General features: G+C 39.9%; 1 protein-coding gene across 1 annotated transcript in view; it reads right to left on the bottom strand.

Moving 5' to 3' along the window:
• NLK (nemo like kinase) overlaps positions 1-24,062 on the bottom strand; it is a 259,388-nt gene that overhangs the window by 17,861 nt on the left and 217,465 nt on the right. The window contains exons 8-9 of the mRNA XM_089683759.1: positions 16,713-16,799; positions 11,302-11,500 (exon numbers count right to left, since the gene is read on the bottom strand). Coding sequence (XP_089539885.1) covers positions 11,302-11,500; positions 16,713-16,799 — 286 coding nt within the window. The remainder of the gene's footprint in view (positions 1-11,301; positions 11,501-16,712; positions 16,800-24,062) is intronic.

The raw sequence follows: 24,062 nt of genomic DNA, 5'->3' as shown, positions 1-24,062 counted from the left end.
TTATAATAGAATTATAAAAAATATAATAAATTTAATTCAATAATGTAATCAAACCAAACACACTGAAATTTGAAATGGAGCACCAAGTCCGCACATTACTGAGCTCAGTCGCAGAATCGCTTTTAGTGTCTGATGACGAATTGCCCCACGAATCATCACTCAATTCTGCAAGTGATTCTAATTCACTATCGCTGTTTTCAAACCTCTTTTGACCTAAAGGGACACTTTTTGGATGCCATGAACGTTCTCAAGTTTCCAGGCAGAAAGAACGGTAAAAGTGCAGGCAGGGCACAGGACACAGCACTAGGGACAAAGTTTATGCAAAATGGTTTGATACAGTAATGTAATACTAACAGATTACAATATATTGTGTATATGTCAATTTTACTTTTTTGAATCTCCCGCCGGTTCTGCCCCCCTGCGTACTGACGCTCGCAGAGAACAAAACACGGAAGACGGATGCCGGCATCAGCCGGAGGACATGGCGGGATCGCAGGACAAGGTAAGGATTGGGGGATTGCAGGAGAAGCACTATAGAGTAATCCTGAGTGTGGCTCGGATGACCACTTTTGGTACTGTAAATGAACCCCGAGCCACACTCGGGATTACTGCTAGGAAGGTTAAAGGAGCTACAGGAATATCTGACAAGTACTGGCTGTGTGGTACATGTGACAACAATCTCCTGTATTATTCATGTGTCTGGGCTATGGGGTACAGGGGCAAGATGGAAGCCTTTTCTTAAGAAAAACATCCAAGCCTGGCTAAATTTTACAAGAACACATCTGAAGTCTCCCAAAAGCATGTGGGGAAATAAGTTATGGTCTGATGAAACCAAGGTTGAACTTTTTGGCCATAATTCCAAAAGATATGTTTGGCGCAAAAACAACACTGCACATCACCAGCAGAACACCATACCCATAGCGAAGCATGGTGGTGGCAGCATCATGCTTTGGGGCTGTTTTCATCAGCTGGAACTGGGGCCTTAGTCAAGGTAGAGGGGATTATGAACAGTTCCAAATACCAGTCAATACTGGCACAAAACCTTCAGGCTTCTGCTAGAAAGCTAAACATGAAGAGGAACTTCCTCTTTCAGCATGACAATGACCCAAAGTATACATCCAAATCCAAAAGGAATGGCTTCACCAGAAGATAAAGTTTTGAAATGGTCCAGCCAGAGCCCAGACGTGAATCCGATCAAAAATCTGTGGGGTGATCTGAAGAGGGCTGTGCACAGGAGACACCCTCGCAATCTGACAGATTTGGAGTGTTTTTGCAAGGAAGAGTGGGCAAATATTGCCAAGTCAAGATGTGCCATGCTGATAGACTCAAACCCAAAAAGACCGAGTGCTGGAATCAAATCAAAAGGTGCTTCAACAAAGTATTAGTTTAACGGTGTGCACACTTATGCAACCATATTATTTTAGTTTTTATTTTTACTTCCCTCCACCAAAAAGATTTTAGTTTGTTGTTCAACTGACATGTACAGTTTATAGGTTACATTAAAAGTGGAAAAAGTTCTGAAATTATTTATCTGTCTTTTTTTTACATGACAAAAACCTGACATTTTAACAGGGGTGTGTATACTTTTTATATCGTGTGTGTGTGTGTGTGTGTGTGTGTGTGTGTGTGTGTACAGTTAGGTCCATATATATATTTGGTCACGGGCACAATATTAGTTTTTTTTTCCAGGTATTTACCAAAAAATATTCAGGTTATGGTTATATAATGGATATGGGCTGAAAGTGCACACTCTCAGGTTTAATTTGAGGGTATGTACATCCAAATTGGAGGAAGGGTTTAGGAATAACAGCTCTTAAGAGTAGCCATCCCCTCTTTTTCAAGAGACCAAAAGTAATTGGACAAATGAATATAATCAAATAAAATGTTCATTTTTAGTATTTTGTTGAGAATGCTTTACTGGCAATGACTGCCTGAAGTCTGGAACCCATGGACATTACCAAAGATTGGGTTTCCTCCTATCTGATGCTTTGCCAGGCTCTAACTGCAGCTGTCTTCAGTTGTTCTTTGTGGGTCTTTCTGCCTTTAGTTTTGCCTTCAACAAGTGGAATGCATGCTCAATTGGGTTGAGATCAGGTGACTAGCTCGGCCATCACGGAATATTCCACTTTTCCTACAAACGCTCCTGGGTTGCTTTTGCACTGTGTTTTGGATCATTGTACATCTGTACTGTGAAGCACCGTCCAACCAACTTTGTTGCATTTGGCTGAATCTGGGCTCATAGTATAGCTCTAAACACTGCAGAATTCATCTGACTGCATCTGTCTTCTGTCACATCATCAATAAATACCAATGACACAGTGCCACTGGAAGCCATGCATGCCCATACCATCACACTGCCTCCACCATGTTTTACAGATGACGTTGTGTGCTTTGGATCATGAGCTGTTCCAAGCCTTCTCCACACTTTTTCCTTCACATCATTCTGGTACAGATTAATCTTTGTTTCATCCGACCAAAGAATGCTTTTCTAGAACGGGTCTGGCTGTTTTAGATGTTTTTTGGCAAAATCTAATCTGGCTTTTCTATTCTTAAGGCTTATGAATGGTTTGTACCTTGTGGTGAACCCTCTGTATTTGCTGTCGTGAAGTCTTCTTTTGACTGTAGACTTTGACAATGATATGCCCACCTCCTGCAGAGTGTCCTTCACTTGTCTGGATGTTGTGAATGGGTTTTTCTTTACCATAAAGAGGATCCTGCGATCATCCACCACTGTTGTCTTCCATGGACATCCATGCCTTTTTATGTTCCTGAGCTCACCAGTGCATTCTTCTTTCCTCAGAATGTACCAAACTGTTGATTTGGCCACTCCTACTGTTGCGGCTATCTCTCTGATGGATTTATTTTGTTTTTGAAGCCTTACAATGGCCTGTTTCACTTGCATGGACAGCTCCTTTGAACACATGATGTAGGTTCACAGCAATAGATTCCAAATGCAAATGCCACACTTAGAATCAACTCCAGACCTTTTACCTGCTTAACTGATGAAGAAATAACGAAGGATTAGCCCACGATACAGCTTTTGATTCAATTGTCCAATTACACTGTTCAACAGGTAAAACGTTTTGGGCATAAAATTAGCTAATCTTACATAATTTTGGGGTGCTGAAAACGAAAATGACCCTAAAAAATGTTGATTGGCTCAGGTTTCCATGATATATTCACCCATCTAATGACGTAAGCCATTCAAAATTATGATGCAACTTCAGCTGCATATTGCGCAATTGATACTGGTGACCAATAGAAAATTGCATGTATACTGAGATGATGCAATATTAGCCTTTAATTGCATCACTTCACTGCATAAAAGCTGCAGTATCTGTAGCTGATTGTAGTTCGACAGCGTCTTTACATTTCGTTTTATGCTTATATAGGCTACTCAGTAATGCCTCGAACTTGTGTGAATAAAGCAGATAATTTCTGCTATATCTGCGGTGAAATAACTTTTATCTCACAAAAAAGGAGGATAACAGGAATGATTAAGAAAGCCTACAACTTGTATTTTGGCTGCAAGATAGGAGACCAGGACAAGAGCTGGGCACCACATATATGCTGCAATTCTTGTGGGGCGGCACTGGAGCAATGGTTGAATGGAAAAAAGGCATCTATGCCTTTCGCTGTGCCAATGATTTGGAGAGAGCCAACAGATCATGTTAGTAATTGTTACTTTTGTATGGTGCCTCCAATTGTAAAAGGGCTAAATAAGAAGAAAAAGTTATCTGTGCACTATCCAAATATTCCATCGGCAATACGTCCAGTTCCTCATGGAGAGGGGCTACCAATTCCTAAAGCACCAGAATCCTTCGTGGTTGAGTCAAGTGAGGAAGAACCTGAAGCGTGTAGTCACGTGCAGTTGTAAGAGATAGCCCTTTCCTCGAATACAAGAGAAAAGCATGCATGTATACGCAAACAATCTGCATTGAAAAAAAAAAAAAAAAACAATGGGCTTAGGAACCAATAGCCGAGATCTTCGTAACCTGCAAAAGGTAAGTGGCTGTTGTAAAGTGTTCTGAAAACAACATATCAAAAAACTGCCTTGATTTCCACTAGAACAGCTGAAAAAATCATAACCAAACATTGGGGTATACTTAAATTGGACAAAGATTTAAAAACTAGTGTCAAGGAGAAACCCAGATTTATATATAAAAAAAGCACCAAATATTAGAGATCGTGTGGTAAAAAATGTATTAGAACCCTCGAAATAATAGGCAATACACTTAGTTTCTTCCAAGGTACTGGATTTTATAAATGTGGTCGGTGTTACAGCTGTAAAAGAACGTTTTGTAATCCAAAATGTAGGCAAGAATTTGTTAATCCAAGGAATGGAAAACATTACAATATTGACCAATTTATATCCTGTGATACCTGGTTTATGCTCTGAAATGTCCGTGCAACCTGTATTATATAGGACGCATGAAAAGAAGTTTAAAAGAGCGCATTAAAGAGCATATACATAACATCAGTATTGGTTTCAAGTATCATCATTTATCTCTACACTTTCGGAAATACCATAACCGAGAAGTAGATATAATTGAATTTTGGGGTATAGATAAACATACCCCACATTGGAGAGGTGACAATTCAATAAGGGAAATTAGTAAAAAAGAATCATTATGGATATATGAATTAGGGAGTTTAGCACCAGGAGGATTGAATAAGGATTTTGATCTCATGCTTTATTAGTGATATATAAATAAGATCAGAACTATTTGTATGAGCAGATTTCATTATTTGGTTATATATAAAGAGCCATTAGTTAACCATTTGACTCCCGGCCAATAGCCGTATGGCGTCCAGAAAAATGTACTAGCTTTCCGGGAGGCCGCCATTTGGCGTACTCCCGCACATGCGCAGTTCGCGCGTTTGCAGAGCCGCACAGCGGCGTGATCTGTCACCAGCAGTGTACCTCGGACACGGCCGATGACAGATCTGAGTATCGGCCCCGTTGCCGGTACCATGTGACCTGCTGTGACCAATCACAGCAGGTCACATGACAGTTGTATACAATGGATGGCTTCATTCATGCCATCCATTGTATACTAGTGTCTAGCTGTGAATGGTCACAGCCAATCACATGCACGTGTCATGTGATTGGCTGTGGCCAAATCACAGCTAAGCACAAAAAAAAAAAAAAACAAAAAAAAAACCCTGAATGAATTGATGTCATTCAGGTAAATGCTTGTTTATAGCAAAGTAATTTTTTGCTATAAGCAAATTGTGTAAAAAAAAAAAAATACTGATCACTTCCCCAAAGTAGTACAATGTACTATGGTAACATTGTACTACTTTGGACATAGTGAAATATGAAAAAAATAATCTTAAAAGAAAAAAAAAAAGTAGTAATAAAACATTTTAAATAAAAAAATATATTTTTTTTTTCACACTGTCATCAGTCAGTGTCCCTGATCACCGCCATGCCAGTTATATGACGCTGTACTGCACTGGTGACAGTATGTAAAAAAAAAAATAGTGAAAATATTTTTTTTTATTTTTTCATTTTCCGAAAAATGACAAAAATACTACAACTTCAAAAAAACTCGCAATGCCTCTTATGAAGTACGTCGGACTGTCTACTCTGCAAAAAGGGGTCATTTTGGGGATATCTGTACTATTCTGACATTATTGGACCTCAAGAAATTAGATTGGCTGTCAGTACTTCAGGATTGATCAATATTCAGATCTATCCCATAGTTTGTGAACTCTATAACTTTCCTACAAACTAAAAAATACATCCTAATTTGGGTTATTTTCACCAAAGACATGTAGCAGAATACATCTCGGCCTAAATTTATGAACAACAATTATTTATTTGTAAACTTTTATAACAGAAAAAAGAAAAACGTGTTTTTTTTCAAAATTTTGCAAAAAATAAAAACCCTGGCGATGATTAAATACCACCAAAAGAAAGCTCTAGTTGTGTGAAGAAAATGATAAAATTTTAGTTTGGGTACCGTGTTGTATGACGCAATTGTCATTCAAAGTGTGAGAGCGCTGAAAACTGGCCTGGGCAGGAAGGTGTAAAATTGCCCAGTATTGAATTGGTTAATTAAATAATATAATTCATCATGAGACCGTGAGGGATTATCCCTAGGTCTAATATGAATAACGGGATTTAACCACTTGCCGCCCAGCCACTGTAGATATACGGTGGCAGGGCGGCACTCACAGGCAAAACCACGTTTTAAAACGTGGTTCTGCAAAACAGGTAGGGGGGCGCACGCAAGGCGCGTGCACGCCCTACCTGTCCCGCGGGTGTCATCAGCGGGTCCCAGCCGCCAGGTCACGGCCAGTGATTACCGGCTTTTTGGCCTTGATGAGCTGTGATTACTGACAGATAGCAGGGCTGCATTGTTTACACACAGGTTTCTCTCCCTAGATCAGCTCCCCCCCCCCCCTCCAGCACACACCCCCTCCCGCTAGTAAAATACTCCCCTCACACAGTGAACACTAAAAATGTTAACCCCTTCCTCCCATTGCCATTAGTACAGTTTCAGTGTTTTTCTTTTTTTCACTGATCACTGCATTGGTGTCACTGGGGATGTCAGTGACCCCAAGTCAGTTCCCCCCCCCGTGTCAAAATGTCCACCACAGTCCCGCCATAAGTCGCTGGTCGTCGTCATATGTCGCTGATTGCCGCAATATGTCGCTGATCGCCACCATTATTAGTATAAAGCTACGTTCACACTAGCCTTGTGTGCAGGCGGCAGAGAGGCCTTTGGGAAGCAGTAAAAACTGCCAATTCTGCACATTACAGCACATGGTGCTGTTCTAACGGGAGCGTTTGCGTTGCGTCGCGGCAAAACAGACGCCTCTGGTCGAGTCAGGAGGCTTTGAAGCCTCCTATTCTCGTCTATGGTGCCGCTCCGCGTTTGCGGAGCGGTAACACCACTCAAACTGTATTATAGGCGTTTGTGGGGCGTTATTAACGCTCGGCAAACGCCTAGCAACCGCCACTAAACTGCGCATGCGGCGTTTGCGGAGCGTTTACCGAGCATTAAAAAACGCTCCACAAACGCCGGACCAACGCTTGCCAAACGCTATAGGGGCGTTTGGCAAGCGTTGGTAAAACAGCCAAGTGTGAACGAGCCCTAAATGAAAAAAAAAAACCCAGTATCTTTCCCGCCATTTGTAAACGCTATAACTTTCACGTAAACCAATTAATTTACACGTATTGGGATTTTTTTTTTTTTTTTAGCAGAGACATGTCGCAGAATGCATTTTGGATGAAATTTGTGACAATTTGATTTTTAAATTTTTTTTACTGGACATGTTTTATAGCAAAAAGTCCAAAATATTGTTTTTTTGTCTCAAAATTGTCAGCCTTTTTTTTTTTATAGCGCAAAAAATTAAAACCGCACAGGCGATCAAATACCACCGAAAGAAAGCTCAATTTGTAAAAAAAAAAGGATGTAAATTTAATTTGGGTGCAGTGTTGCATGACTGCGCAATTGTCAGTTAAAGTAACGCAGCGCCATAACACCATCCTCTTCTGTAACCGCTTCCTTACCACCCTACAGCAGAAATACTGCAACAGGGCGGCATTGGTACGCAAAATCACATATATATATATATATATATATATATATATATATATATATATATATATATATATATATATATAATTCGCGCTCCCGTGGTTTTCACACCCCTCCAAGATAGCGTCAGATTGCCCGTCAGTACACCAGTCATCACATTTAACCCCTTGATTGCCAGGAGCACGCCCATGTACAATAAACCTCCATTGCTAGTATAGTGTCTGAACGAGTCAATATCTTTGATCAGGTCAGCACTATACCAGCGTTCACATTAGTATAGCATCCCCAAAAATGCAGCATTAGCGGGATCAGCCCCTGCACCTGCCAACACCTGCGTTATGCTCCTACGCTTACCCCTATTTACTCTATTTACTCGGCATACCATTATCTTTTATATTTTAACAAACAATTGGCCAATATATTGTGTTTTTGTGCATTAAAAGTAAAAAAAGTGTATTTTTTTTTTTAAATTGCATTTGAAAAATCGCTGCGCCAGTACTATGTTCCATAAAAAATTGTAGTACCCACCATTTTATTCACTAGGGTGCCTGCTTTAAAAAAATATATAATGTTTGGGGGTTTAAATTAATTTCCTAGCAAAAAAATACTGATTGTTTTCATGTGAACAAAAAGGCTTGGTCTTCAGGTGGTTAGAAGAGTGAATGAAGTGTGGCATAAACTTCTAATGCTGGGCATAAAACGCCCCCACCCCCCAAAATGACCCCTTTTTGGAAAGTAGTCACCCCAAACTATTTGCTAAGAGGAATGTTGAATCAATAGAAGAATTAATTTTTTTTACCACAAGTTTTTGGAAAATGACAAAAATAATTTTTTTTTTTTTTTTTTTATACACAAAATTGTGACTTAAATTATTTACTGCTCACACATGCCATGGTTATATGTGGAATTACTCCCCAAAATATATTTTGATGCTACTTTTGAGTATGAGGGTACCACATGTGAGAGACGTTTTGGCAGTCTAGCCAAGTACAGGACCCCAAAATCCAATAAGCACCTTCAAGCTTTTAAAGGGCTTTATTTCCTCATTACACTTCCAGACTACCTATCACAGTTTCGGAGGCCCTGAAATGCCAGGATAGCACCTAACCCCCCCAAATTACCCCTTTTTGGAAAGTAGACACCCCAAGGAATTTGATAAAAAGCACGGTAAGTATTTTGCAGATCTCATTTGTTGCCACAAGTTTTTGGAAAATGAAGAAAAAAAACAACATATTTTTTCTGTTTTTTTTTTTTATATTTCAAAACCTTGTGAGAAAAAATGAGATCTGCAAAATACTCACCATGCCTCTTTTTAAATTCCTTGGGGTGTCTACTTTCCAGAAAGGGGTCATTTGGGGGGGGTTTGGGGCTATCCTGGCATGTCAGGGCCTTCGAAACTGTGATAGGTAGTGAGGAAGTGTAATGAGGAAGTTACGCACCTTCAGGCTTTCAAAGTGGTCATTGGATTTCAGGCTCCTGTATGTGGCTAGGCTCCCAAAAAGTCTCACACATGTGGTATCCCCATACTCAGTAGAAGTAGCAAAATGTATTTTGGGGTGTAATTCCACATATACCCATGGCTTGTGCGAGAAAGAAATAATTTAAAATGACAACTTTGTGTAAAAAAAAAAAGAAAAAAAAGGTTTTGGTCATTTTCCAGAAACTTGTGGAAAAAAATAAATCTTCCATGGACTCAATATGCCTCTCAGCAGATAGCTTAGGGTGTCTAATTTCCGAAAAGGGGTCATTTGAGCGTGTTTGTACTATTCTGGTATTTTAGCACCTCAAGAAATGTGATGGGCAGTCAGAAAGTAAAAGCTGTGTAAATTCCATTATCTATACCATAGTTTGTAGACGCTGTAACTTTCACAAAAAGCAATCAATATACACTTATTGGGATTTTTTTAACCAAAAACATGTAGCAGAATACATTTTGGCCTAATTTTATGACGAAATTTTAGTTTTTTTAGATATTTTTTTATGATCAAAATGAGAAAATATTGTTTTCAAAAAAATGTTTTTTCTTCAAAACTTTTTCTGGTTATAGCGCCAAAAATAAAAAGTGCACAGGTGATCAAATACCTTCAAAAGAATGCTCTATTTGTGTTAAAAAAATGACATAAATTTCATTTATGTACAATATTGCATGACCGCGCAATTGTCAGTTAAACTAGCGCAGCGCTGTATAGCAAAAAAATTTCGTAAATCGCAGAATCTATACCATAGTTTGTAGACGCTATAACTTTCACACAAAGCAATCAATATACACTTAGTGGGATTATTTTTTACCAAAAACATGTAGCAGAATACATTTTGGCCTAAATTTATAACTAACTTTGAGTTTACTATACATTTTTTATAGCTGAAAATAAAAAAATATTGTTTTTCTTCAAAATATTTGGTCTTTTTTTGTTTATAGCGTAAAAAATAAAAAGCGCACAGGTGATCAAATACCACCGAAAGAAAGCTCTATTTGTGTGAAAAAAAGGACGTAAATTTCGTTTAGGTGCAGCATTGCATGACCGCACAATTATCAGTTGAATTAGTGCAGCGCCAAGTAGCAAAAAGAGGCCTGGTCATTAAGGGGGGTAAATCCTCTGGAGCTCAAGTGGTTAAAGAAAAAATATTTTAAAATCAACTTCAGTTTTAAAATGTATTGCATTAGAAATAATGCTATATGTTATCTATTGTTTTTTATAATTTAATATTTTTATATTAATCGTATTATTGTTTTTTAATTCTATATGATTATTTGTTGTATATAGAGATATTCAGCCTGTGTGAGCCATAAGACATCGCTGTTGTATCTATCTGAGCAATACGTAGTTATCTGTATCATTGAAACAAATGTGTCAAACAATTAATTTCCTGTGCTGTTAGCAATGTTGTTTGGCCCCAAAAAGATGGCCGCTCCCATATCTCCGGGAAAATGGCGGTGATGGAATATGTAAAGCTGTTTGAGTGCAGTGACTGTACAATTACAACCCCCTGACGAAGCCACGTGACCTATGGCGTAACGCGTAGGGGTGGGGCTATGTCACTCGGCACCAGAGAGCATACAGCGAGTATACACGCTGTGCAGGAAACACACAGGCAAAGGATTTTTTAATACCAAAGCGCTTTTTAATTTTATTCAATGTGAGTGCATATATTGAGCATTTAAATAAAGGCAAGTCTTATAAGGATAAAGCACTATGTCCACATTTCTTTTTTGCTTCATGACACTGAGGAACATCTAAGAGGTGAGCAGAGGGTCCTGAGTAGCTGAAGGAGGGAGAGATCCCTGCAGGGATAACGAGTGTATAAGGAGAGAAGCATTGTGGAGTACACAGGAGGTATCCAACATCGATTCCATGCTGCAGCAAATTGCAGCAGGTTCCATGTATGGGAACAAAAAGTGTATTAAGCCTGTTAGGCTTGTAAGGAGGTGAGTGCACATCTTTAATGATTTAAGGATTCACGAAAAGTCCCAATTAGTGTTTGAATCGTGTCATCATAAATCCCTTTTTTTTTTTTTTTTTGGACTATTATCTGAGTAATGGGACTGTTTTTTTATTTTATTTGATTCACATCACATTTAACTTGATATTCATTTATTTATGTATGGTATATTGATTGTTTTTCATGGATATATAATCTGAAGTCACTAATTGATAAGTTTGTTAGAGATTGGGAGCACAACATTTTTTAGTTATATCAAAAAACTGCCTGGATTTCCACTAGAACAGCTGAAAAAACAACAACTCACCTTTCACCTGTCGTACAGAGCTAAGGTTCTTCTCAAAAGTGTCATCAAATTTTGGATTCGTGATGGGTTCAAAGTCATTGGTATATACTCTGCCCGTAGACGTGGAGAAACAACATTTGCACATACAGGTGTGATATCGTAGACGGCCTTCATCCAGGTATGGGTGAGCCAAGGCATCTTTAGAAGATATCCTTTTAGACTGCAACGTAACAAAATTGAATTTTACATAGATCTCTTTTAGAATATACAGATGTATCAAATGATGCACTTTAAAGAGTTATGGTGTAAGTGCTACATATTGAGATCAAGTTTTGTATGTAATATTGCTGTGTTTCCACTAGGGGGAGCCAAATGGCTACACATATAGCACAGGTGAAACTCGAAAAATTAGAACAACATGCAAAAGTTCATTTATTTCAGTAATACAACTTAAAAGGTGAAACTAATATATGATATAGACTCATTACATGCAAAGCAAGATAATTCAAGCTGTGATTTGTCATTATGTGATGATTATGGCTTACAGCTCATGAAAACCCCAAATCCACAATCTCAGAAAATTAGATAAGCAATCAATAAAACAAGGATTGTACATAGAACAATATCAGACCTCTGAAAAGTATAAGCATGCATATGTACTCAGTACTTGGTTTGAGCCCCTTTTGCAGCAATTACTGCCTCAATGCAGCGTGGCATGGAAGCTATCAGCCTGTGGCACTGCTGAGGTGTTATGGAAGACCAGGATGCTTCAATAGCAGCCTTCAGCTCTTCTGCATTGTTCAGTCTCATGTCTCTCATCTTTCTCTTGGCAATGCCCCATAGATTCTCCATGGGGTTCAGGTTAGGTGAGTTTGTTGGCCAAGCAAGCACAGTAATCCCATGGTCATTGAACCAGGTTTTGGTGCTTTTGGCAGTGTGGGCAGGTGCCAAGTCCTGCTGGAAAATAAGCATCTCCATAAAGCTAGTCTGTGGAAGGAAGCATGAAGTGCTCCAAAATCTCCTGGTAGATGGCTGCGTTGACCCTGGACTTAATGAAGCACAGTGGACCAACACCAGCAGATGACATGGCTCCCCAAATCAACACAGACTGTAGAAACTTCACACAGGACTTCAAGCATCTTGCAGTGTATGCCTCTCCATTCTTCCTCCATACTCGGGGTCTTTGGTTTCCAAATGAGATGCAAAAGTTGCTCTCATCAGAAAACAGGACTTTGGACCACTGAGCAACAGACCAGGTCTGTTTTTCTTTAGCCCAGGTAAGACGCTTCTGACGTTTGTTGTTCAGGAGCAGCTTGACAAGAGAAATACGACATTTGAAGCCAATGTCCAGGATCCGTCTGTGTGTGGTGGCTCTTGATGCACTGACTCCAGCCTCAGTCCACTCCTTGTGAAAGTCCCCAACACTTTTGAATGGCCTTTTCCTGACAATCCTCTCCAGGCTGCGGTCATCCCTGCTGCTTGTGCACCTTTTTCTTCCACACTTTTCCCTTCCACATAACTTTCTATTAATGTGCTTTCCTACAGCACTTTGGGAACATCCAACTTCTTTTGCAATTACCTTTTGAGGCTTTCCCTCCTTATGGAGGGTGTCAATGATGGTTTTCTGCACAACTGTCAGGTCAGCAATCTTTCCCATGATTGTGATTCCTACTGAACCAGACTGAGAGACCATTTAAAGGCTCAGGAACCCTTTGCAGGTGTTATGGCTTAATTAGCTGATTAGAGTGGGACACTTTGAGCCTAGAATATTGCACCTTTTCACAATATTCTAATTTTCTGAGATTGTGGATTTGAGGTTTTCATGAGCTGTAAGCCATAATCACCACAATTATGACAAATCACGGCTTGAACTATGTTGCTTTGCATGTAATGAGTCTATCTCATATATTAGTTTCACCTTTTAAGTTGCATTACTGAAATAAATGAACTTTTGCACGATATTCTAATTTTTCGAGTTTCACCTGTATATATTAATAGTGAGTTCACCTGACAGTTTGAGTCACTTTTAATAAAAGAGGAGTGTAGTGCCCGAGACCACCAAAACATCTAGAGATTTCACAAAGGTAACAAACTCACTTGTTCATTGTAGCCTTACTGCAACAATCTGTAAACATGAGACAATTCATTTGCAGGGCAATTTATAAAAATGCTTAACAGAAAAGCTGATAGACATAGGCTATTATAGAGCAGTTTACAAAGTGAAAGCACAGTTGCTCTAGGCAACAATTCCAGATTGTGTGAAGCACCTAGAATCTATTAGACATTCTGCACTCTGATGTATAGGTTCATATGGCACTGGCTCTAAAGCGGTGCATTTTGAATTCAGCATATTAAACTTTATGCAGGGAAGACTGACCAAAAGATAGATAACACTGACTCAGCCCTGCAGTATTACCTTCATTTATTTATTGTTAATTATTGCAGGTACTCCATTACGCAGCACTTTACATATATATTGTACATTCACATCAGCCCCTAATCCTGAAGAAGCTTACAATCGAAGGTCCATAACTCACATTCATACATACACATTCTAGGGCCAAATTAGACAGGAGCCAATTCACCTACCAGCATGTCTTTGGAGAGTGGGAGGAAACCAGAGTAGCTGGAGGAAAACCACACAGGCACAGGGAGAACATGCAAACTCCAGGCAGGTGGTGCTTGGTGGTTGAAGCAAAGACCCTAGTGCTCACAGGCAGAAGTGCTAACCATTTAGCCACTGTGCTTATAAACTTAAGGCATAGCTCCAGGCAACAAGCTCAATGCTCAGTTGAGATCTATAAATATGAACTATTTTACTTGCCACAAGATTTGAAGTTTTGCTTAGAAAGTCCTGTATTTTAAACACCTCCATGCTGCAGTCAGGAAAATGACAACACTGGTTCCCTGTTCAGCCGTCTCCCAATAGACAATGAAACAGCAATGAGATGCTGAACATTCACTGGCCAATGAACAGGCTGGAGTCAAAGACGCGACAATAGAAGCAGGCGTTCATCCCCTTTCAAAAGGCATACTAAAATGGTATGGCTGTCATCAGTACACCTGTTCCATTATTTCTATGGGATATACACTAGGCTTCTAAAGAGAAAGATTCAATACACAAGGGTGTATTTATAGGAAAACAAAGTCCTCCATAGAAATGAACACCCTGCCCATAGCCATCATTCCAGTTTTTCTGATATTCCCTAGGAAAGTAAACCTTAACAGTCACTATGGAAAGTCTTCATTTCATGATATTTTTTTTTTTTAATTTCAGTAGCTCTTGTTCACATACCTGCCTGACATACCTGCCCTTAATCTATCCATTCTTTTATGTACCCCCTCTATGGAGGCTCTGTATATTTAGAGTTAGGACTGCAGAACACACAGCAGTCCCTTGACTTAGGCACTGGGGCATATGCAAATGTGCTTTGTATATGTGTGTGCAAACAAAACGTTCTACTTTTAATGTAAACTATTAGACAGGGCCAATTTGGTTGTTTTGCAGGCTGGCAAGTGTACTGGGAAATTCTGTTTGTGATATGCATTACCCTTCTAAGTGCACCTTGCTGCAAAGGCCAGTTATAGGATGGGGTGGTTGACACTTTTTTTTTGTAGAGGCCATCTTGGTAGAGGTAGGGCTTTGCTACCTTTGTCAGAGGTGTTCCCCCTCTCCCAGATCACTGGTGACCCAATTACTTTTTTTTTGGGGGGGGGGGCGTCAAGACGCAATATCAGAGGTGTAAGCAGGGCCATTGATAAGGGAGCAATTACTGGAACTGATCCCCTGCATGGTTCTCTGCAGCAGCTGAAAGCCAGCTTCTCCTCCTCTCCATCCAGCCAGCTTTCAGCAGAGAGCCATACAGGGGATTGGTTCCAGTAAATGGCTGTCCCTTGCCACACTGACCACTTTTCCCTGTGCACCATTCTCTTCCCCCTGCTGCTTGGGACCATTATGTGCGCCCCCCCCCAAAGTGCTTCCGGCTTTCCTCCTCTCCCTCCCATTGGCTGCTGCAGGCACACAGGTGGACTTTTTAGGATGGAGAGAGGGGGAAGGGGGCTGGTTAATAGGTCATATTCATCAACTTTTTCCTTTCCTGAATGAACGCAGTGAATGATTGTTAATCACTCATTGTGTTCAGTAATAACTAATGCAGAGTAAACTGTGTTGATTGTGCTTCAGTTTATGAACAGGAGTCTCTGTACAGAACGCTTTCTTTCTGTTCATTCATAGTTCAGTGCAGCTAAGGCTGCGGAGAAAGGGACTGAGGTATTTATAAACACTGTTTGGGGCTGTATACCTACATCAACATGCCTGTCATACTGATGTAGGTATACATATTAGGACCTGCAGATGCTCCATCCAAAAAGTGCAACAAAGCTTGCCTATGCACAGCTCTAACCACATTGAAAAAACATTGATTCGCACTGTCCAGGCCACAGCACCCATGTGAATGAGCCCCAAGACCTCATCCACACACAGAGCTTTATTTATTAAACTAATACAATTTTTCTTTAGATTTAGCAGCAATTGTGTACATTATGTTGTGCTTGTGTCTAATAATGATTTTAATGTGTTCGTGAAAAAATTATTTTGAAACGGGGGGCAAATTCACAGGTTACTGGTTGAGCACAATTTTTAGATGTTCCCTATAATGTTGCAAATCCTTCCTTCTCCCAAAAAATGTTATATATTTCAGATTACCAATCCATTGATGTAGTTGGCTCATTGGTTACTATGTATGGGCTGCCCTACTGGCTATATCACCAAGTGAAAATAAATGAAAGATAATTTAAAAAAGAAAGCTAATACAGCCATCACATCTCAGAATTGGTAAGCTGCAAAATAATAAAATTTTGCTGTTGGGTTTCATACCACCTTCATGCAGGACATATGAGACAGCAAGACCACTGCCTGTGCTAGAGGAAGCCGGTATTTGATTGAAAACTTGCTATGACAGGGAAGCAGTAAAGTAAGTTACCAGAAAGGTATGTATATTTTTTTTTTGTTTTTTTTTCTAAGCAGGTCTGCCCTTTGGTTAAAATGGCTGTGAAGTTTAGGAAACATTTTTTTTTCACTATTACCTTAGCCCCTAACAAGCCATGCATTTCAGGGTACTGTGCCAAATTTTAAGTCACAGGAAGAAAAGGTCAAAGAAGCTCTACCAGAGAACTGAGGAATTTGTAGCTCCTTGACAGATGGCAGGCTGGTAGTTGCCCAACCATGAACTCCTTAAGCTATAGGAAGAGGATTTATGAGTGACACTTTAGATGCTTCTACACAAAAGCAGAGTGTTAAAGGCGGCACACTGAAGATTCTGTGTAAATTCATATCACACGCAGCAATGAATACAAATGTTTCCTCTGAGGAATACATCAAGCAACACATCTGGCACAAGAAAGGTGGCAGAACAAAATAACACTTTACTTACTGGATCAAAGACTAACATCCTGCAAAGTAGATGAACAGCTTCATGAGTGGCCTGGCTGGACAGTGTGTACAGGACAGGAAGAGATGGCTGTAGAGACAAAAAAGAAACACACAGGAGACGTTACATTCCTGAGTTATGCACAAAAAGTGCTGAATAGCCTCAAATCTCTCCTGTTATGCAAGCTGACTGAAATTACCAATCTGGGTGATGGATGCACGCAGTAAGCCAACGCTGCACTTCTGTCTTCTCAATTTAGTGTCATGCAGGCACACTATCACACGGAGAATCTTATCATATTTTAAACCAAAATTGCCCTTGAAAAGAAACACTGAGTTTCTGTAATATTTATATTGCTGCACATCTTATACTGTATGCTTGTATAAATCCAGAAGCTGCATGCAAGAAGCCGGATGCCAAAAAACTTTACAAAGAAATAAAAGTTTGTGTGAATTCCATGTGGGATCAGCTGGTGTAAGTGCAGTGAATCAGTCTAGCTGGTAAATTCACTTATGGAAAGGCCTGTGTACACTTGTCTAAGTGCCGATCTTTTTATTCTGCTTTGTATTTTATGCACTCAGAATATTGGAGAAAAGATTTGTATGCATTCATCTACATCTATAACTACTACTAGAAGACAGATGCTACCTAGGGTCTCTGTGGGGGAGAGGGGGTTCCACAGCATTGTGCCTCTACCAACTATGTTAAACCAGCAAAGATTTCTAAGCAAACATCTACTTCTCCAAAATGAAAACTAATCAAAATTAGACAAAATACTATAAAAAGGACCAAAAACTATTAGAATCAACCTTTTGAGACCACTATACCAAAAATTAATTAGGTCAACACTTGGGCAGCACAGTGGCTAAATGGTTAGCACTTCTGCCTGGCAGTACTAGGGTCGTCGGTTCAAATCCCAACCACACCACCACCTGCCTGGAGTTTGCATGTTCTTCCTGTGCCTGGGTGGGTATCCTCCAGGTACTCTGGTTTCCTCCCACACTCCAAAGACATGCTGACAGGTTAATTGGTTCCTGTATAAATTGGCCCTAGTATGTGTATGTATGAATGTGAGTTAGGGACCTTCGACTGTACACCCCTTGAGGGTCAGGGACTGATGTGAATGTACAATATATGTAAAAGCGCTGCGTAAATTTATGGCGCTATATAAGTACCTGAAATGAATAAAATAAACACTAGACCACTTTAATAACACACATTCAATAACTTATAATAAACCCACACCTTCATATTTTTATTTTGCACAGAAATACATATTTCTGTGTGTGTGCCCGAAAAAGCACATCTTGCTTGCGGTGCCAATATTTCTTAAAGAAAACCCCCAAACTACTAACAGACACACATTTCTTTCATGCCAAAACAAGCATTACAAAAACGTAAGAGGCTCACTGCCAAAAAAAGGCACAGAAGTTACTTATTGTGTACAGCAGCCCATTCAAGTGATGAGCTGCCCTATGCTGTCGTGTGACAAGCAAACAAAAAAAAAATTAATGAAAAATGTGCACATGCCTGTCACAGGTGTGAATGGGGCCTAAAAGCTAAACTCCAGGTAAGGAGAATCAATTGAAGAAAAAAAAAAAAAAAAAAGATTTTTATTTCTCTGCTTCCAGTCCTGACATTTACACAGCCAAGCAACCTGAATTTTCATTGCTGCAGTTTAGAAGCACAGTTAGGTCACCTCCATACACCCAGTCTGGACAGGGAGAGAGCAGCAAAAGACTGATGAGACAATTTTTCCACTGAGTTCCTGCCAGTGCATGCAAATGCAGCCTACCGGTAGTGCTGATGTACAGGAGACTATAAGGAAAAGTAATAGAGGGGAAAACCTCTGGTGACCTGAGTGTCATCAAGGAATTCCCTAAATTTGCAAAGATTTCCTCTCACCTCCTGTTTGGCTATAGCACAGGACGTGAAGGTAAATGGGACGCAAACCGCAAAAACAATCAGATTAATATCAATATAAAGAGCATCTGGGTCATTACAGGGGATACTTATGTCTATTTCAACATACTACTTTTGCCTCTGTATATCATTTACACAAATTAAAACCAGAACAAATTTGTTGAACATTTGATATTTAAAAACACTTAGCAGCCGGCGTGATCTGGCAAAGCTGCTGGGTTAGGCGGCATGGTTTTATGATCACTTAAGTCTTAGACCCTTCACAGTGTGCTGCACCAGACATTTTCACCACTGATCATTTGGCAAATATCCATACAGAAATAATTCTGATCACTGTAAAATGGTGGGTATAATCATGCTGCTAGAGGAAATCATATTATAATGCTGGTGTAGATCCATGTGCATGAGCACACAATGGGGTGTATGCATAGTCTATTTTTATGAACATATTACAGGGAAATGTTTATCTGAACCTTAAGGCTGTGAATGAACCTGTGAACTGTGCATAACCACACTACCACCAGTACTCCTGGGACTTGCTCATCCAGAGGCAGCTTGGAATGTATTAAAGTGATTATACCTTAGGACAGGCTGTACAATATGGATACGTTTTCATCCTATGAAACATGTATAATTGTAAGTGTGGTCACTGTAATATAAAATGTCCAAAAAAGATTTTTTTCCCTTTCAATAAATTTTTATTGAAAAATTTTCCAGGTATACATTGTAACCACTGACATATTTGCAAACAGGTGCATGAGATCAATAGCTTACAATCTAAAGCGGTAGTACATCATATTAAAAAAACGTAATCAAAACATAGCTTATATTGTATCAAAATGGTCGCTGACCATGTTACATCGAAAGAAGAACAACATTAGTAACAAGGAGTCATACGCCCTGATTGAGGAACCAGGCGTTGGTAAATTAGATATCAGTATTTAAAATGTATTATACAAGAAACAAAACAACAATGCATGAGAACAAATCGTAACTTGTCCCTACAGAGAAGCCTAGACTTTAAAAAGAAAAAAGGAAGGGAGAAGAGAGAGAAGTGAGAGAGGATGTCGAACGGTACAAAAGCCTGGGCCCTGGGTCTCAGTGTTTATAACATGGTATGACTGGCTATTAACATAGTAGGATGGGCATGCATGATCCATGGGGGTCCATATTTTGAGGAATTTCTCATGTGTATCTAAAAGGATGCTGGAAAGCTTTTCATTAATGAAAAAGAAATCCAAGCGGTGGCTGACTTCTGTAAAGGTTGTGAACTGTTTCCAAGCTTTTGCTATGGTTTGTTTTGTCGCAAGTAGTACATAAGTGGCCAGATTAAATTGGTATTTAGTGAGGCCCGGAAGTTTCAGATGTAACAGGAAGTGCCATGGGTCTTTTGGGAAGGGACAGGTTAATAATGATCATAGGAGTTTAAGGATGTTTGTCCTGAACAGGGTGAGCATAAGGCATGTCCACCACACATGGAGGACATCTCCTGGATTAGAGCATCCCCTGAAACAGGCACCTGGAGTGAAGGGATAAAAGTGTGCCAAGCAGGATGGGACCAGGTACCATCTCGAGACAGTTTACAAGGCTGATTTAAAAGTGAGAACATTAATAGAGCAAGAAGTCAATGTAGTCCAAATCTGTGACCAGCAGCTTCCATCTCTGGTGCTTTTAAGATCTCTTTCCCATCTGGAAACGTAAGTGTGATGATTGGGATTTTGGGGGGTATTCAACTGTGAATAGAGAGTGGATATATGTGTGGCTTTTCTGTGCATGGGCTTTAGGAGAGGCATCCTCCATGGACCATACCTATGCATGCCATTCCTCTGAAGTGTACGCCATACTGTGCCACGGGAAACATCACCCCAGTTGGCTACTTGGTGAACTGCAGTGAACTTGCATGGCAATTTTCTTTAGCCCTTCCCAACAGAAAACGCTACCTGTCTAGGTGTTAACTTCTGTGGATGGTCTGAATGTCTCTGAGATAGTTCCCGTTCCATCTTCTTAACATTTTTGCTACAGTATTCTGACTGATGGGTAAAGCTTTGCTGATCGCCTTGAAACCTTCACCTTTATGGTGTAAAGAAATGATCTCAGTCCTTGTGACATTTCTCTTCCATGTGGTGCCTTTGCTAACAGCATGAAATGGGAAGTGGGTTTTCTTTGTTAAGTAATGCCCTTTCATAGTCAACTGACTGCTGGACACCTGTTTAATGAATAATTAGACTCACCTGTAGTTGAATCCTTGTTAATTAAGATTTTGTTGTCTGAAATGTAGCTTTGCTCCTAAGGCTGGCCATACATTATACAATTTTCTTGAGCGTTTTGGTTTAAATTTACCAAAAACCATATAATAGGAGGTCAAACCTAACAACACTTTCAATTATATCCAACTAGGCAGGCTCTTGTACTACATAGTTGAAGGTAAGTCTAAAGGAAATCGGGCAGAAATTGGACAGAAAATTGTATGGTGTATCGCCACCCTAAGACTTTCATTGGGGTGTATTCATTTTCGCAACATGGTCTTGAATGAATTTGTTAGGAAAAATACTTGTGTGTGCAAATTAACAAATCTTGTTTGCAATCAATGGCCCACATTTGTGGGAGTATTTGGTAGTATAGTGTCCCATAGAAAATGTTGATTCTAAAAGGAAAGTAAAGGTTTTCTGACAAATCTGTTGGGGTGTACCCAGTTTTGCTGAGCACTGTGCGTGTCAAGCTTTAAAGTTGGACATGCATGTGAAACCATGACAAATGTCACTACAAAAAACTGTCCATAGGTCAAAAGCCTTTACAGGTTCAGAGTTTTTATGAAAAACGGCTCTGAAATTATTTTTTTCTCCAGCATGTGTGAGAATACTTAAAGTAGAATTCCAGCTAAAGTCTAACTGGTTTTAAAAATGCTCCCCCCCCCCCCCCCAAAAACTAACTTGTGTAAAAAAAAGATACATACTGTATACTCATCCATTTTCAGCCAGCTCCAGTCACGTGATCCAACTGCCCTGTGTCAGCCAGTGAAAGCTGGGGGAGGGGAGTTTAGGAGGGAACGTCAACAATGGCTGCTCCATGGGAACCTATAGCTGAAAGTCTTGCTTCTGGCCTTCCCTACAGCTGCCGCTAGCTTAACCTCCCTGGCGGTATTCCCGAGTGTAGCTCGGGGTAACATTTCAGTACCAAGAGCGGTAACCCCGAGCTACACTCGGGAATACCATGCGGCGCTGCTCCGGCATGTGTTCTTCACTTACCTTACCCTGCGCTCCCACGATGTGTCCCCTGCAGCGTCCCCGGCCATCTCCTCCGGCCGATGCCGGCATCCGGCTTCTGTGTCCTGTCCCTGTGACGTCGGGACGTACGGGCGCCGCCGCCGGCGGGAAATTTAAAAATTTTAAAAAATGTCATTTTTTTTTTTTCATTTTACACAGTAAAACATTGCTGTTTCAACCTATTTCACATACATATTGTCCCTAGTGCTTTGTCCTGTGCCCTGCCTGCATTTTGTCTGTTCTTTCTGCCTGGAAACTGAGAAATGTCCATGGCGTCCAAAAAGTGTCCCTTTAGGTCAAAAGCGGTTTAGATCAGCTAGAGAACAGCGATAGTAAATCAGAACCACTTACAGAATTGAGTGATAATGATTCGTGGGGGAAATTCGTCATCAGAAACTGAAAACGATTTTGCGACTGAGCTCAGCAATGTGCGAACTTGGCGCTCTATTTCACATTTCAGTGTTTTTGGTTTGATTATATTATTGAATTAAATTTATTATTTTTATGATTATTTATTAAATTATAATTTATGATTTTGTTTTTCAAATTTTATCATACCCGGGATGTTTACTAGACTCTTGTTCGGACAGATTTCAGTGAGTTTTTCCTAAAAATTACAGCCTACAATAAAAAAAATACATATTTCCATGCAAAAAAATGGTACCGCTTTCAGCACCAAAAATCTGAAATAATCATACCGCCAGGGAGGTTAAACAGGGATTACATGACCAGACTGGAGGGGGCAGAAAATTATATATATATATATTTTTTTTTTTTACAAGCGTGTCCATGAGAAATTGACCATTAGATTGACTTCTCACAAATGAGAACAGCCATGTATGGATTGAAATTCGGCTAGTACCTGCTGAGCCAGCCAAATTTTGACCAATCTATGGCCAGCTTTAAGCTTTAAGCAGCAACCAAAATGGGTTTTTTCTTTTTCTGTTCCAAACAGTAAAGTGTGGATCAATTGTGAAAAACAAGCTGTGGAGAAAAGGATGATGGGACTTCACGCTGTAATAAATTGCATACTACCACACTTTAGTGGAGACTTCAAGGTGAAGCTGCAAAAGCAGTTCATGAAAGTCTTTTGTTTTACACATCTCTTCTAGCAACCTGCTTGGCTAGGCTTAAAGAGCACCTGTATTTTAGAAATAAGGAGGATGCTGTGAAGGAACTGGGTTCTTCCTGTCATGGAAGTTTTAGCTTAGACTTAAAATGTCTATTTAAAGCGAACCCATCACTTCCATTCACAAATGCTCATGGTGAGCTTTCCCAGATGTCAAAACACAATGATTACTACTAGCAGCTATAGCAACTGGCAGCAATCGCATATAAAAAAATCCAACAGGCTGGTTGTACCCAAGTCGATCGATGGATGGTCTTGGTTACAATCAGCCTGCCCATAAATGTATCAGCACTAAATACTTTTGCCTGATATCACTTTAACCACTTCCTGACCGGCAGTTCTATATAAACGGCCGGACGGTGGCAGTGCAGGGTCGGGTGGCCGTTTATAAACGGCCTCCCCGCACCCTGCTTGTACGCGCACCCTGGGAGAGCGCAGCACCGCGATCCGGTGCCCGCTGTGTCCTCCGGACACAGTGAAACACCGATCGTCGGACGGGACCTCTGTACGAGGTCCCGATCATGTGATCACTGATTGGCCAATCAGTGATCACATGCAAAGTAGTAAGCAAGATGTCACTTGTGACATCATTGCTTACTACGTGTGAAATCTGTGAATGATAACAGAGGTCACATGGTACAAGGCTATTCACAACAGCCTTGTACCATGTGACAAGCTGTGACCAATCACAGCTCACTCAGTACTTCTCCAATGACTGCAAGAATGCAGACAGAGAGAAAGAGAAATGATTGCTTTTACATCCTATATGGGTGTAAAAGCAATCAGTGTAAAAAAAAAAAAATCTTCATCACCCCCCACATGTAGTATAGTGTCACCATGGTGACACTGTACTGCTAGGGTGACAGTATGTAAAAAAAATTTTAAAAATTATGTTTGGTTATAAACTAATTTGGATTTTTTTTTTTTACTAAAAAGATAACAAAATAAATTTTGGACAAGATTTATGATGAAATATTTATTTGCAAAATTTTATAAAAAAATACTTTTCAAAATTTTTGGACTTTCATTTACATAGCA

Source organism: Staurois parvus, unplaced genomic scaffold, assembly GCF_062004578.1.
Source record: "Staurois parvus isolate SC_StPar_1 unplaced genomic scaffold, SC_StPar_1.0 ptg000321l, whole genome shotgun sequence".
NCBI lineage: Eukaryota > Metazoa > Chordata > Amphibia > Anura > Ranidae > Staurois > Staurois parvus.
Note: the sequence above shows the minus strand (reverse complement) of the source record. Positions and strands in the feature narration are given on the sequence as shown.